General features: G+C 36.0%; 1 protein-coding gene and 1 pseudogene across 2 annotated transcripts in view; one reads left to right on the top strand and one right to left on the bottom strand.

Moving 5' to 3' along the window:
• AMPH (amphiphysin) overlaps window positions 1–14,151 on the top strand; it is a 195,941-nt gene that overhangs the window by 94,763 nt on the left and 87,027 nt on the right. For both annotated transcript variants that reach the window (XM_011376691.1, XM_011376690.1), the window contains exon 3: window positions 8,185–8,239. In XM_011376691.1, the coding sequence (XP_011374993.1) occupies window positions 8,185–8,239 (55 nt within the window). The remainder of the gene's footprint in view (window positions 1–8,184; window positions 8,240–14,151) is intronic.
• LOC111730156 lies at window positions 737–854 on the bottom strand (annotated as a pseudogene).

The following is a 14,151-nucleotide window of genomic DNA, read 5'->3' as shown; positions in this document are numbered from 1 at the left end:
CTCCATAACTTGACATAGCAGTTGTTCTTAGAAAAACACTTACCCCTGTCCATGTTAGAACACTGTAGCTAGAACTGGTATCCATATCCATAGAAAGGGACACTGAACAATAAGCCTCAGGGAGTGTTATTGTTGGGGTGTGGCTACTATGGAATTTCCCTTAATTTCTGGATTAGTAGTACCCTCCCCCACCGACACACACACACACACACACACACACACACACACACACACACACACACTGTACTGTGCTCTAGGTATTAAGGCAAAGGTTAAAAATTTATTTATATAATACCCCTAATGCACACACAAAAGGAAAAAAAAATTGGAATGGCTTTTTTAAGGGTCACAAACTCTACTACCTAACACATATCTTCAAGTTGTATACAGCCTTCATGCTGTGGTGAATTTAATGGTTCTAATGAGGCAGTTCCATCCCTTTTCACACCTGGTAGATTAGATTTTCGAAGGACCAGAATAGAGATCTATATAAACTCAATTTAGTTGCCTTAAGGGAAATATATGGAAAAATTACACATATAATTACTAACTAGCTTTCTAATTTTGTTTTGTTGAAAGGCAGAAAGTGTATGTGTGTGTGTATATATACACACACACACACACACACACACACACACACACACACACATATATTTAGATGAGGCAACCCTTGGTTAACCTCACAGATTGTAAGGACCTTGTCAGCTTACAATCCCTTATTTATTTATTTTTTTTATGCCTACAGCACCTGGTCTTCCTAGGTGGTCTCCCATCCAATACTAACCAGACCCGACCCCACTTAGCTTCCGAGATCAGACGAGATCGGGCTTGTTCAGGGTAGCATGGCCATACACTAGAAAGTATATTTGATTTGGTTTTAAGCATAGGTGTTCTCGGAGTTGATGATAGGCATAATTGGATAATGAGTAAAACTGTAGAAACTGAGATGTTCTCTTTGATATCTATTTGATTTTTTCCATGCACCACTTCCTACCCCAGTCAGCTCAGGAATATGATTTCAAAATCCACTTCGATTTCCTGCTTATATTATATCTTTTGCCTTCATAGCTGACAAAAAGAAATTTTTAAAAAGAAGAAATTGTTGTATGAAATCAGCGTGAGTTTCTTAATGACAGCTCCTGTTACTACAAAGGGCTTAGAGCAAGGAAAAAAAATGAAAATTTTAGAGACCTTGGTGCTTTTACCTTTGAAAATCTCTTGTCTTCCAATTTAACGGCATTTGAACCTGTGATAAGGAGAGCTTTATATCTTAGTAAAGCAAGAGTGCCTGCAGTGTTCAGCATCCTAACGTTGTCTTTGATCATAAGTGGACTCCAATATTATGCCTTATTAGCCACCTGTTAATCAAGGTGCTCATTATGGCCTCATTAAATTTTATCTCCTTGAGTATCTAATTTTCTTCTAAGCTTCAAAAGTAATAATAATAAAAAAACACTAACATTGCTTTCAGGATTGAGTGAACCTTCTTGAATCTTATCCAAAATTGAGCCAATTTTAATTTGATATATTACTTAGCCTTTTCAAAAGAAAAGTGCCAGTAAAGGCAGAAAATAATGTAACAGTGGGAACTTCTGTAGGCTCGTGATCACAGATGAGATAACAGGACTTACCTCTCTGAAATCACAACTTTGTGAAATTATATCTCCTCAGATCCAGGTTTTATATATCTGTTAGTATTGTTAGCTTTCCACCTGAGCCCCCTTCTAAACATCAATTCAGTTTTTGAGTTAGAGAGGAAATTTAATGAAAACATTTTTCTGTATTGTGTATTTTGTTTTCTTTCTGCTATCTTTTTCTGCTTTTTAACAAAAATTAGCTGTGAATGTAAATCAATACTACATTTACTATATTTTAACAAGTCAGTTCTACATATTCAACAACCCATTTCTTGTTTAAGAGGTATTAAATATTTTTTTAATTTCAATTTTTCAGTTAAAGTTGACATTCAATATTATTTTATATTAGTTTCAGGTGTACAGCATAGTGGTTAGGCATTTATGTAATTTACAAAGTGATCCCTCTGATTAGTCTAGTACCCACCTGACATCAAACATAGTTACTACAACATTATTGATTGTATTCCCTATGGTGTATTTTATAATTACCAATTTGTACTTCTTAATCTCTTCAACTTTTTAACCCAGCCTCCCAGCACCTCCTCCCATCTGGCAATTATCAGTTTGTTCTCTGTATCTATGAGTCTGTTTTTGTTTTGTTTGTTTCTTTATTTGGTTCTTTAGATATTAAATACTTAATGCTTTATGGTGATTTGCCAGAACTGCATAATCTTACAAATAAAATCCACAGGCAGGACTGCAGTAATATATGCCCTTGTCCAGGAAGGAGTGTCATGCAAATGGTATTATGTGAACATGGTGCCCCTGAATTTGCAGTGGTTGCTGCCCTGAGTTCAGTTTTTTAGAAATTACTAATTCATTTTATACATGGTGTCTACAATTCAATCAAATTGATGCCTCAACTATGGCTTCTTTCTTCTAAGCAGAAGTAACTAAGTTAAAAGTGAGCTCACAAAACTGTACCTCCTTTATCGGCTCCTGAAGTCCTCAACATAAAGTATTTAGTAATATTAATATATATTTTAATGCTTCAGAATATAATGTACCTAAACAATAAACAACTTGGCTTATTAATATTCAAATATTATTCATTACAGCTTAATACAGCCCTGTTTTTAAGCCCCAATACTAGAGTCTATTTACCATAGAGCTAGGATTTTGAGACACTCTTCTCGTGTGTCAGTCTATGGTAGCTCTTCTTACCAGGAAATTGGCTCACTTTGGAGGACACCTGTCTGTAACTCTTCTACTCTTCTATGATCTCATCAGAGTATAGCAGGAAAGTTTGATGCAGTGGCATTTGTACCTGGTCCTTTGACACTACATAGATAAAAATTTTTAAGTTTCAGAACCAATGATGTGTCTGGGATCTGTCCAAGGTTCTGAAAGAGAGACGCAAATGAGAGTTCTCCAGGTGCCCAGCATGTCTGGAACTGATCCCCTTCTCCCCCCACCCCCACCGCACCAAGATACACACAACACACACACTCATCATCATCATCATCATCATCATCATCATCATCATTATTTATTATTATTATTATTAAGAAATTGGTGCTACTGAGGACCAATCTGGAGTAAAACAATTTGGAAATATTTAATTATGTTTGGAATTTAATTTGTATTGAGTAACACAAGATTTCTGAGACCTTCCATGATTATGTGCCTGCTGCATTCTTTCTCTATTTAGTTAGATTTTAAACTTCACTCTAATCCTTGTGGGAAGGATATCATGAGCAGTCCTCATAGGAATAGGGAAGAAAGCAACAGCTTCAAGATACCACTCTGGAAGAGAATAAAGGGATTCTTATGACCAGAGGCAGTGATTCCCCGACCTTTGTAACATTTTAAAGTCATATGTACTTTTTTTTAATTGTATTCCTGTTAATTTTTGATATCTTCATGATGAAACTCAAAATGACCCTGGCTTGTTTTTCAGGACAACCAGGAAGTAAGGAACTGGGGAGATTGCTTTCTTCTCCCCAGCCCTGCAAAAGTGTGATTGATACCCAAGGGAGGGTGTGGGCAGGAGTAGTTTTAATGAGGAAGAAAAGGCAGGCCTACTCTTTCAGGCTATATGGGAAGAAAGCTGGGCCTGGGAGACTGTCTGGGCTGGAGAAGCAGCAGTTCTTAACACTGATAAATGATTTAGTTGAAAAAAATAAATGAAGAACCTCTGACTAACACCAGAGTTATTATACTATATGCCAGGGCAAACAATTTTGTAGATGGCAAATCCTTCTTGAATCTTGTCCAAAAATGGAGTCTGAGTTAGGAATCAGACAACTTAATTATGATAGAATCGTTTGTTCCCAGGTTGCTCTAAGCCCTGAGAAGAGTGTGACCAGGAGTCAGAATAATACTTTTATCTTATTTTGTAGAGAAATAAAAAAATTGAAGAGAAAATACATGCATATAGTACCAAGTTTGTAAAATTTTAAGTTTCTTTTCTGCACACACATACATGCATAATTCAAGGTTACATTAGTGAAATGTTAATTTTCAGAGGAATTTGGAATAAACTTCAGATTCAGTGAAATTGGAGCAGCGCTATAAGAATTTATTTCAAACTTAAAACATCTTTATGATTCACAGAATAATTATGTTAAGAAAACTTTAATATGCAATGCGTTTTGTGCAGAACTACTCTGTGGCATGTTCTGAGAGAAATTTTCTCTCAAGAAATTTTCTGACTCTTTTTGATTCAGGCAGAATTTAAGTGAAATTTAATATGGTTATTACCAAATGATTTATGAACCTTAATACTCATGAGGAAAATTAAGAATTTTAGTAATTGGAAAATAAAGTTATTTAAATTGTCTCAGTTTATCTGTTTAAATTGAACTTATCTATTTAATGCATTCTTGTGAAATTTGAACTTTCTTCCACTCTTATAATATCTAAAAATCTGTTCTGGGATTCTTATTTCATTTTTAAAAAATGTTTATTTTTTTCTCTTGGGCTAGATGAATGTAGTGTGTGGATTGGAGCCTGAATTATTTCATTCCCTTTCTTATTCTGAAAGAAAAAACAACTTGGTTGTGGGCTTAATTCGACATGCTTTATTCCTTAAATGTTTAGGAAAAGAAAAGAGTCTCCTACTACTCTTTGTCTAGTTCCAGATATTCTGGACAATTATGGTGACTCATAACCATACCATAGTTGACTTTGTATTACTTTCTGAGGGAAAAGTATCCTTCTGGGTGAGAAGTGAGCCCTGCCTTAGCTCAGTGCCTCTCATACTTTTTCAGGGAAGGACCAGTAATAGTGGTAGAGCAGAGCCCTAAAGGAGAAATCTGAAAGCAAGAGACAGCTGTGAAGTTCTGTTTCGTCTTGATGCAGTTTTTATTTCCACATCATAACAGTTGGCTTAGTGGTTATAAAATAATTGCTTCTCCCCTATTTAATCCCCTCCAACCTCAATAAATTGATGTTCTAGAAAGGCGCTTTAGGTTTATTTTGTGACTGTACATGCCCTAAACAAACCATTAAGTACCCCCAAGGCCTATACTTACCCATTTTGAGAAATGTTGCCTTATGGGATTCCAACCCTATTTAAATCCTAATTGCACATTTTAGAGCTGCAGGCTTTAAACTGGTCTAGGTCTAGATCTGTCAGGTAAATCACGTCTGATTACAGATATTATCCTCTCCAAATTATCTGCCATCTCTTGGGACAAATGATTCTGGGCTTTGCTGTCTTCTCTCAGTGCCATTTTACCTCTTTTCATCACTTGACCAGCACCGAGACTTCAGTTTGCAAAACCATCCACTTTATCTTTAACCTTTTCAATTTAATTTCTTTTCTGAAATGTTTTTGTAAAATTGCCTTTAGTTCTCTCCTGCTCACTATTCCATTGCCGTTTTTTTCTGTTAAATTTTAGCCTTCTCCATTTTTCAGCATTTCCACTATTGATGGTGCACCACTGTGTCAGGCCATTTGGATAGGTTGTGCTGTTGTAGCAATATCTCAGTGTCTTTCAACAACGGATAGTTATTTCTCAATTATGAAAACACACGTGGTAGATGTACTTCATGTTCCCTTTACTTTATGATGCAGTCTGGAGAAACAACCCCTATCATATAGGTAGACCTATATGATGACCCTTACATCTTCTGCTCAGAGCAGCACATATCACTTCCACTCACATTTCACTGGCCAAGTCAAGTCCTACAGCCAAGCTTGATGTCTATAGGGCAGGAAGTATAATCCTCCTCCCAGACAGATCTAATAGGGAGATGCAGCATAGTTATGACAAGAATAAAATATCTCAGAACCATAGCTTTTCAGCTATTTCTGTACTCAGAATCTAGCACAGTACCCATCACATAATAGATATTCAGTAGGGGAAAACCTATTTCCTTCTTCCCAAAATTCTTACTTTTCATGACGGTATTGAGGACCTTGGCCTGATTCTGCCTGTTTCTTCCCTGGATCCTCTTCATCCTCTGCCTTTACAAGTGTTTATTGTCAACATTTTCTCTTTGGTCTCTATCCTTCCAGATAGTTTTCCACTGCATTTGATGTTTTAGAAATCCATCTTTTTTTCTTTTTTTTTTTTAATTTAGCTCATGGTAGTTTACATTCACACTATATTTCTGAATGGCTCAGCAAGACAAGGGAAAGCTAGAATTTTGATTTTAAACCATACTGAGACATGAGAAAAGGAGGCAGTTATTTAGAATTTTGATGATTTCTGTTTTGCCATTCTGAATAAAACTATCCTGGAAATGAATGAACCCTAAGCTTTTATCTGATAATACCTGGGTTTACAAAGCTGACAAAAGTAGCTTGAGATTAGTGCAGATAAAGAAAACCTCACCTGAGCTTTACATAGATTTCATAGAAATAATGTCACTATACCTGCACTATACCATACAGAAAAAATTCTCATACAGAATTCCTTTTGGGGTCCAGCATAGTCTTGAACACTTCTTTTCAGAGTTTCTTTGAATTAATCACTGTCTTTAAATGCGATGGGTATTTTGTGTTTGCTTTGTACTCCAAACATCTTGAATGGCTGTTAGCTAAATGTAATCTTTGCAGTTTTTCTATTTAGATATTTTAGTTCTCATATTAGATTGTAATTTACTAAAGGAAGTAGGTTTTTTTTCCCCTTAATCCCTCCCCCTCCTTTATGGTAAATACTGACAAATGAATGTGACTTAAATATGACTATTACAGTTGTTATATTATTAATAGTATTATATATTATTATATTACGTGTATTATATATTATTATCTATATTATGATTCTAACTCAATGGTTAATAATACATTTAATAATATAGCAACTATAATAGTCATATTTAAGTCAATCATTTGTTATATTTCATATATAAAATAATATATATGATATTTAACATATATTATTAATTATCAAGGTGGAGTTATTCAGTATGCTAGTTCCCTGCAATTTTGTTAAATGATTATGCAATTAAAGTGTATATATTTTTACATTTTCAGTTGCAGTGTCATAGCACACACTGTGGGTGCCCTAGCACCTACCTTTTCTGAACCCACTAGATTTATTTGCAGCTGCCAGCAAGGGCAGCTCTTTGCCTGAGGGTTTTTTCTGGTTACCAGAGATCTCTCTACCCCTGTATGGACATAATGGGGGTATTAATGTCCCTCAGGAGCAGCCCCCAAACAGTGACTGACAGGAGTTAATAGACAAATGCCCCAGCTCCCTTGCCCCTCAGGGTGTTTGACGCTGTCTCCCAGAGTTCCCCGGTGGGAGTAAGACTGGTTGCTCACCATGGAAACTTGCTTGATATTGTACCCTGTGATGGCTTTTCCAGTCCCTGCTTCACTTCTGCATGCCCCTATTGCCATTTCCTGGGTTAACTCCATATTAAGCTATGATCTGATCCTAGTCTCAGCATCTCAGAGTTTGTAAGAGTAACTCAAACCAAAACTAGGATTCATATGTCAAATTTACATTTTAACAATTTGTCTATTTCAGTAATGCCCGATAGAAATATAATTACAAACCATGTACATAATTTAAATTTTACTAGTGTTTCCACTTAAAAAGTGAAAAGAAACAGGTGAAATTAATTTTAATAACAGTTGTTTACTTCAATATAGCCAAAAATATTATCATTTTTAACATGCAGTTGATATAAAGCATGTTAATGAAATCTTTTGTACTAAATCTCTGAAATCTGGCATGTAATTTACACTTACAGTATACCTCTATTCAGACTAGTAATGTTGCAAGCACTCAAGAGCCATGTGGCTAGTGGCTACTATATTGGACAATGGTGATCAGTTCCCTACCATTGTAACCCATGTGTCAGAATTTAGAGACTTTCCAAGTCTTGAATATATGGGAGACTGTATGGTGAACCACAGTTTCCATTCTTAGCAAAATTGTATTTGCCTTGTCCTTTTCTTTTAAGCTGAACAAAATCTCTAAACATCTGGACTGATGGGCACCTTGTTTAGTCTGTGTCTACATATTTATGTTCTTTTAAGAATGAGCCTCTGGCAATAATAACTCTGAGACTTACTGCTTTGTACATATTTGTATGTAAAATATAGGCAAAATGCTTAATATCTCTGCTTTTGTGTGTTTTTTAGGCAGAGGGTACAAGACTTCAGCGAGAACTCCGAGGATATTTAGCAGCTATCAAAGGTAATGTGTGTGAGTTGCTTACTGTATGTTACCAGGCACGGGTTGATCTTGGAATTCATGAGTGACAGGATTGAGAGTTAATTATAAAACCGTTTGGCTTTCAGGCAAAATGGTACTTGAGCACAGGTTTTGCATTCTACCCGCTCCCAAATTCCCACTGAATATGAAGCAAAGAAATGAGACCAGGGGCAGAGGTTAAGAGAGAGTAGTAGGGAAGTGGACTCCATCTCTGCCTGTGGTAATCCAGCTCCCTGCACAAATCCAGGTACACTGATGGGTGTGATGGATCACAAGGCAGATTTTGAGATCAGTAGGGAGAGAATGGATTGTCTGACAAGGAGTCTTGGGTAACCTGGCCAAACACTCAGAAAAAGGTGAAATTCCCAACCTCACACTCTACTCCTTCTTTCTCAATTCCAGATATAGTAAAAATTTAAAAATGTGTACAAAGTGATGTTCTAGATTACTAGTATAAAATACAATAAACTTAGCTTTTAGTCTTGGGTGACAAGGTCTTTACTGGAGTAACCCAAAAAACTGAAAGCATAAAGGAAAGAGAAAGGTTGAGAGAGATTTGACCTTGCAAAATGTATATACATATGTTTAAAAATATTATATTGACAACACACTTAATGAAAATGAAACAAGATATAAAGAGCTCATTAAGTCAACTAAACAAGGGTCAATTAATTGAAAGAAAGAATGGGTAGACATATGAAGAGAAAATTAGCCGAGGAAGAACAATAGATGGGTAAGAAATTGGAAAATGCTTATCCTCACAAATGATTAAAGGATATTAAATAAAATCAAAAGGGAGATGCTGTCATTTTTCTTTCAAATGTTCAAAGACCAAAAAAAAAAAAAAAAAAAATCCTACCTAGCATTGCCAAAGCTGTGGGAACAGATCCCTTTCAAACACTGCTGGTAGGATAGCCTTTCTTGGTGAACAATTTGGTAAAAGTCTTTAAATGAATTGTTTGTTCAGCATGCCTTTTGACATAGTAGTTCCATTTCCAGAAATTTATTCTAAGAGTTTCAGTGTCTGAAATTTGATTACAAAGACAGTGATAAATAATAAAATAATGAAAATCTTAATAAAAATTAATCATAATAATAAATTTAGTGAAATTGATTTTTAAACTAAAATATAATTGAGTTATATGCAAGGCATGTAATTTTAATCTTCATGACAACTCTGTGAGGCAGGTAGTTTTATCACCTTTTATAGATAATAAATTTTATAGATAAGAAATTATGGATAATTTTATATATAAGAAAAGTAAAGCACAGAGTGTGTCTAGTAAACACCAGAGCTAGAAAACATACTGTGATCTGTGTGTCTCCTAAGGCCCTACTTTTATCCACTCTCTATACTGCCTTTGAACTAGATGACCATTGGTAGGGCAGCAGTTTCACAAAACAAAGTTCATTTATACAATGGAATGATGATGACTTACTATTACTTTCTGATGAGCACTTATTATGTGTTAGGCTGTGTACTAAGCATTTTAGACATAAAACCACCCAACACAGCTGTATGGTAAATGATATTAGCCTTATTTTATTTTTGCAAAGAAAAGTCAGAGAATTTAATTTCCACAAATTCATAGAGTTCATAATTAACTGTGCTAAAAGAATTAACCTTAAGTATTTATTATTTATGATAATTCAGTCAGAAAATAGAAGGCACTCTAGGTATTTCTTTAATTATTGATTTAAGATTTGATAAGATTTAAGACAAGAAGTCATAAATTATTTCAAGCACAGGATTTTTTCTATCTTAGCTGATTTTTTAAGAAGTGAATACATTTGTTAAATGAATGAGTAAATTAGATCTCTTTCCCAAGTCTATATATTTTGGTCTATTTTACTGCCTTAGTATGGAGAATGCTGTTTTAAAAAACTGGCATAATTCTTGTCCTTAAGGTGAATCCTCTGAGTAAAGCATTAGCTCCACAGAGGCATTGGATGCACCATCAAAGCAGCCTTTCATTCCACTTCTGTTTTTTATTTTAAATAAAATTTATTAGGGTGACATTAGTTAACAAAATCATATAAGTTTCAAGTGTACAATTCAATAATACATCATATATATGTGTATATATATATATCTATATCTATCGATCGATCGATCGATCGATAGATATATCTTTTTTCTATCCACAATGGTCATCTAGTTCAAAGGCAGTATAGAGAGTGGATACATATCATTGTATGTTCACCACCCAAAGTTAAATCTTTCTACTACCATATATTTGACCCCCTTTACCCATGTCTATTCCCTTCCCACTCCACTTCCCTCTGGTAACCACTAAACTGTTGTTCATATCCATGTCTGTTTTTGTCATGTTCATTTGTTGCTTTCCAAAATATACAAAGAACTCATACAACTCAACAATAAAAAACAAGCAATCTAATTAACAAATGGACAGAGGACCTGAACAGACACTTCATTTTACTTCCAAAGACCACATCTCCACTTGAAGGAAAAAGGACCTAACATCAGCTTTTCCCCCCAATCATCCCATTTGCTGTTTGAGTGATATTAACAAATGATACTTCATAAAAGAGATCAACGTTGAAATTACTTTGGCCAGTGCTGGTTGGAATGAATTTTTAAAGAGGTTACTACAGAGTTTATCAGAGCCCTTAATATGTTAATGTAATCACCAGAAGACCTAATGGGGTAGGCAGCATTTCCCAGTTATTTGACTGTGAAATACTTAGTCTTACAAAGATTTGGAGTTCCTCGGAGCACATTTTGCGTTTTGAGAACACACTTAAAGACAAGGTTATATATTAAATAGATCACAATTTGCATTTTCAAAGTGTTTTCATGGCCAATTTTTCTGTTTTTCACAAAAATAACTCTAACCAGCTAGTTGTACTATATTGCAGGCAGCATTATAGAGAAATGAGATCTGGCCCCGAAGAGTGAGGGGCCCTGGGTCTGGTCCCAGGAACAGCAGTGGAAAAAATCATCCATCTTCTCAGCTACTTTAGTTTCCTCATCTATAAAGGGTTCCATTTGCTCTTAGAAGCTCCCAAATCTCTATCACTGGGGTTCTGTGAAATTGGGTTCAATGAGCTCTACTCACCATCACTAATCTCTGGGTGGCATTCACCTCTGTAGGTCTGTATTGTTTTTGCTGATGCTTCGGCTTTGCAAGGTAGATCTTATGCTCTCATTCACCTTAGCAGCAAACATCACATTGAGCCTCATTTATGTTCTAGGAGATTGAGATGCAGGGATGAACAGGACACAGTTCCTTCTGTCCTGGAGCTCACAGTGGAGATGAGAAAAAAGTTGGATAAACAAAACAGCCAGATATGCATAGTAATATGTATTTTAACAGAAGTGTGCATTGTGTACTGCTGCATGAGAAGGCTGTGTATGCAAAGCGGCCCCCAAATGCTGAAGGAGCTGAGAGACCAAAGAACAAGGCAGACAAGCCCAGCTTATAGATTTAGAGTTTAATGGGGAACTCCCATACTAAAATTGGCTCTGGGCTACTGTAGGACAATCAGATCTCTGCATCTTTCACCCTCTAGACCATTCTTTAATCCTGGCTTAGAGACGGGCCTATGTGCTAGGAAAGGAGTGTGTGAGTAGTCAAGAGGAGACCAAAAGACCAAATACCAGCAGGTACCGGCACCAGGCTAAGTTAAGGGATAGAAAACATCTAGGGCTTCTTGCTTCAGAGGAAGGAGTAACAAAAACTCCATGAGTAGCCCAAAACATCTCTCCACATTCCAGAATCCATCCAGGTATCAAAAGTCTGGGCTCATTCATTCAAGATAAGCTAGCCAGTTGAGTTCAAGATGGAGTCAGCTCTGTCCACACATGTCCCATCACAATGAGAATAGACCCCCACTCTACTTAAGGGACAGGATACCAGGTCAGGAATTGTCTTTCCTAGGGACTTACACCTGAATGGACCCAGGAAGGGGGCATACCAAGTCATCAGGTCATAAGATATGCCAGAGAAAGAGGTTGATGTTGGAAGGACTTTCCAGGTAGAAAAGAAGCAGCAACATGTACAAAGGCCCAAGGAGCAGGAGGGAACATGAGCTTTTTAGGGAACAAGTGTATCAGTGAGGGCAAACAGGACACTGAGATGGATGAGACACAGAAAGGTAGGCAGCATTTGTGTAGAGATGTACTTATGTGTCATATCATATTGGGAGTTTATTAGCAGTGGGGAGTTTATTCAGTTAATGGGGAAAAGTGTCCTTATATTATTATAGGCAAGAGAATGAGTCATATGATAGATTAGCATTTTAGAAAAGTAATTGTTGTGGTTGTGTGAAATTCAGGCTAGAGGAAATGAGAGTCTAGATTGATAATAATAATAGCCAACATTTATCGAGAGCTTATGTGCTAGGCACTTACATAAACTTTTACTATTTTATTTTATATAATTCTCACTACAACCTATGGCATGTACTATTATTTTTTAGTAATGTACCTTTGGAAAAATGAGACTTAGGATAGGTAGGTAATTTGCCTAAGATCTCATAGGTGTTATATGATAGAACCAAGATTTTAACAAAGTCGACTTGATTGCGAATAATAATCTTAATTGTTATGCCACATTGCCTCCAAAAATAGTTTTCATTATGGCTGATATTTGAATGTTTGCTGTACTTTGCTCAACCATTTATGTGGATATTTTATCTAATCTAAATAATAGATAATGGGTGCCTAATCGAAGACTGTGGTAGTGGGCATGGAAGGAAGGGACTTCTTTTGAGAATCAGGCAGAATTGGCCTGTCTTGCTGACAAAGTCAGAGTAGGAGGATGCTTATAGGATGATTTCCAGTTTTCTAACTGAGACAACTGGGTGATATTCATGAGGATTAGAAAAAGAAGTAGGAGCAGGTTTTGACAGAAGAGTTCCCAATTTCCTTTGAATATGTGAAGTTTGAGGTACTGGTAGGACATCCGAGCAGAAATGTCAAGTAAGAACCTGGAATTAGTAATCACGGGCATGTGGGTGGTGGTGGAGGCCAGACACAGGGATAATGAACACACAGGATCATTCTCTAAGAGGAATGTGTCCCCACTGGTATAACTAATTGTATGTGACTCATTATGTATCAGCCTGACCCCAGAGGTAGGGTTGACTGTTCTTGAGCTGCCTCACAATCTGCTGTTTTCCCTCACTCCTGTTCTCCTCTTTGAAACGGTAGGCAAAAGACTTCCTTTCACCTGAGGCAGCTGCTGCCTTCTTAAATAACTCACTTCTAAACAATGGGCAAAACTTGCAATATTTTTAGATATTTTAATGCTCCATAGCTGCTGCTGGTTATTATAATAATATATTTTAACTGATGTTACTTTTAACTAAACACATACCCTCATACCGCCCAAGCAAAGAAGACTCGTAGCAGTGCAATCTATGCAACAAATCTTAGAGGATTAAAATAGAAGCTCACAAATTTGATTGCAAATGCAAATAGAGGTTGTTACAATAAACGCTTTGGAGAAGGTTTAAAATTTTGAAGAGGGGGAAGTGGTTCCTATCCAGTAGTAAAATAGCAATTTTGTGAAAATCACTAATCTTTTAAGAAAATATTGGATATTAGATATTATTAAATGCCATTTAGCATCTATTCTGCTCTAACATTGCCAAATTGCATTGAAGGGAACTTGAGTTTTAGCTTTTTTTCCCTCTTTTATGTCCTGTCAGCAGAGTAAATTCTAAATTCTTGAAATCTCTGCTAGTCTTTGTGCTCCTTAAGAGCAAAGCCTGTGGTCTTGTTTACTTGTGTACCCATCAGAGTACTCCCTATGAAGTGTTCTAGAAACAATTATTATGTCAAAATGGATTCTTTCCAAATTATCCATCACTACTTAGCCACATAACAATTAGTAGTTATTTTTGGCTGTTAATAGATATATTACTGC

The sequence above is a fragment of the Pteropus vampyrus genome, unplaced genomic scaffold (genome assembly GCF_000151845.1).
Source record: "Pteropus vampyrus isolate Shadow unplaced genomic scaffold, Pvam_2.0 Scaffold302, whole genome shotgun sequence".
Lineage (NCBI taxonomy): Eukaryota > Metazoa > Chordata > Mammalia > Chiroptera > Pteropodidae > Pteropus > Pteropus vampyrus.
Note: the sequence above shows the minus strand (reverse complement) of the source record. Positions and strands in the feature narration are given on the sequence as shown.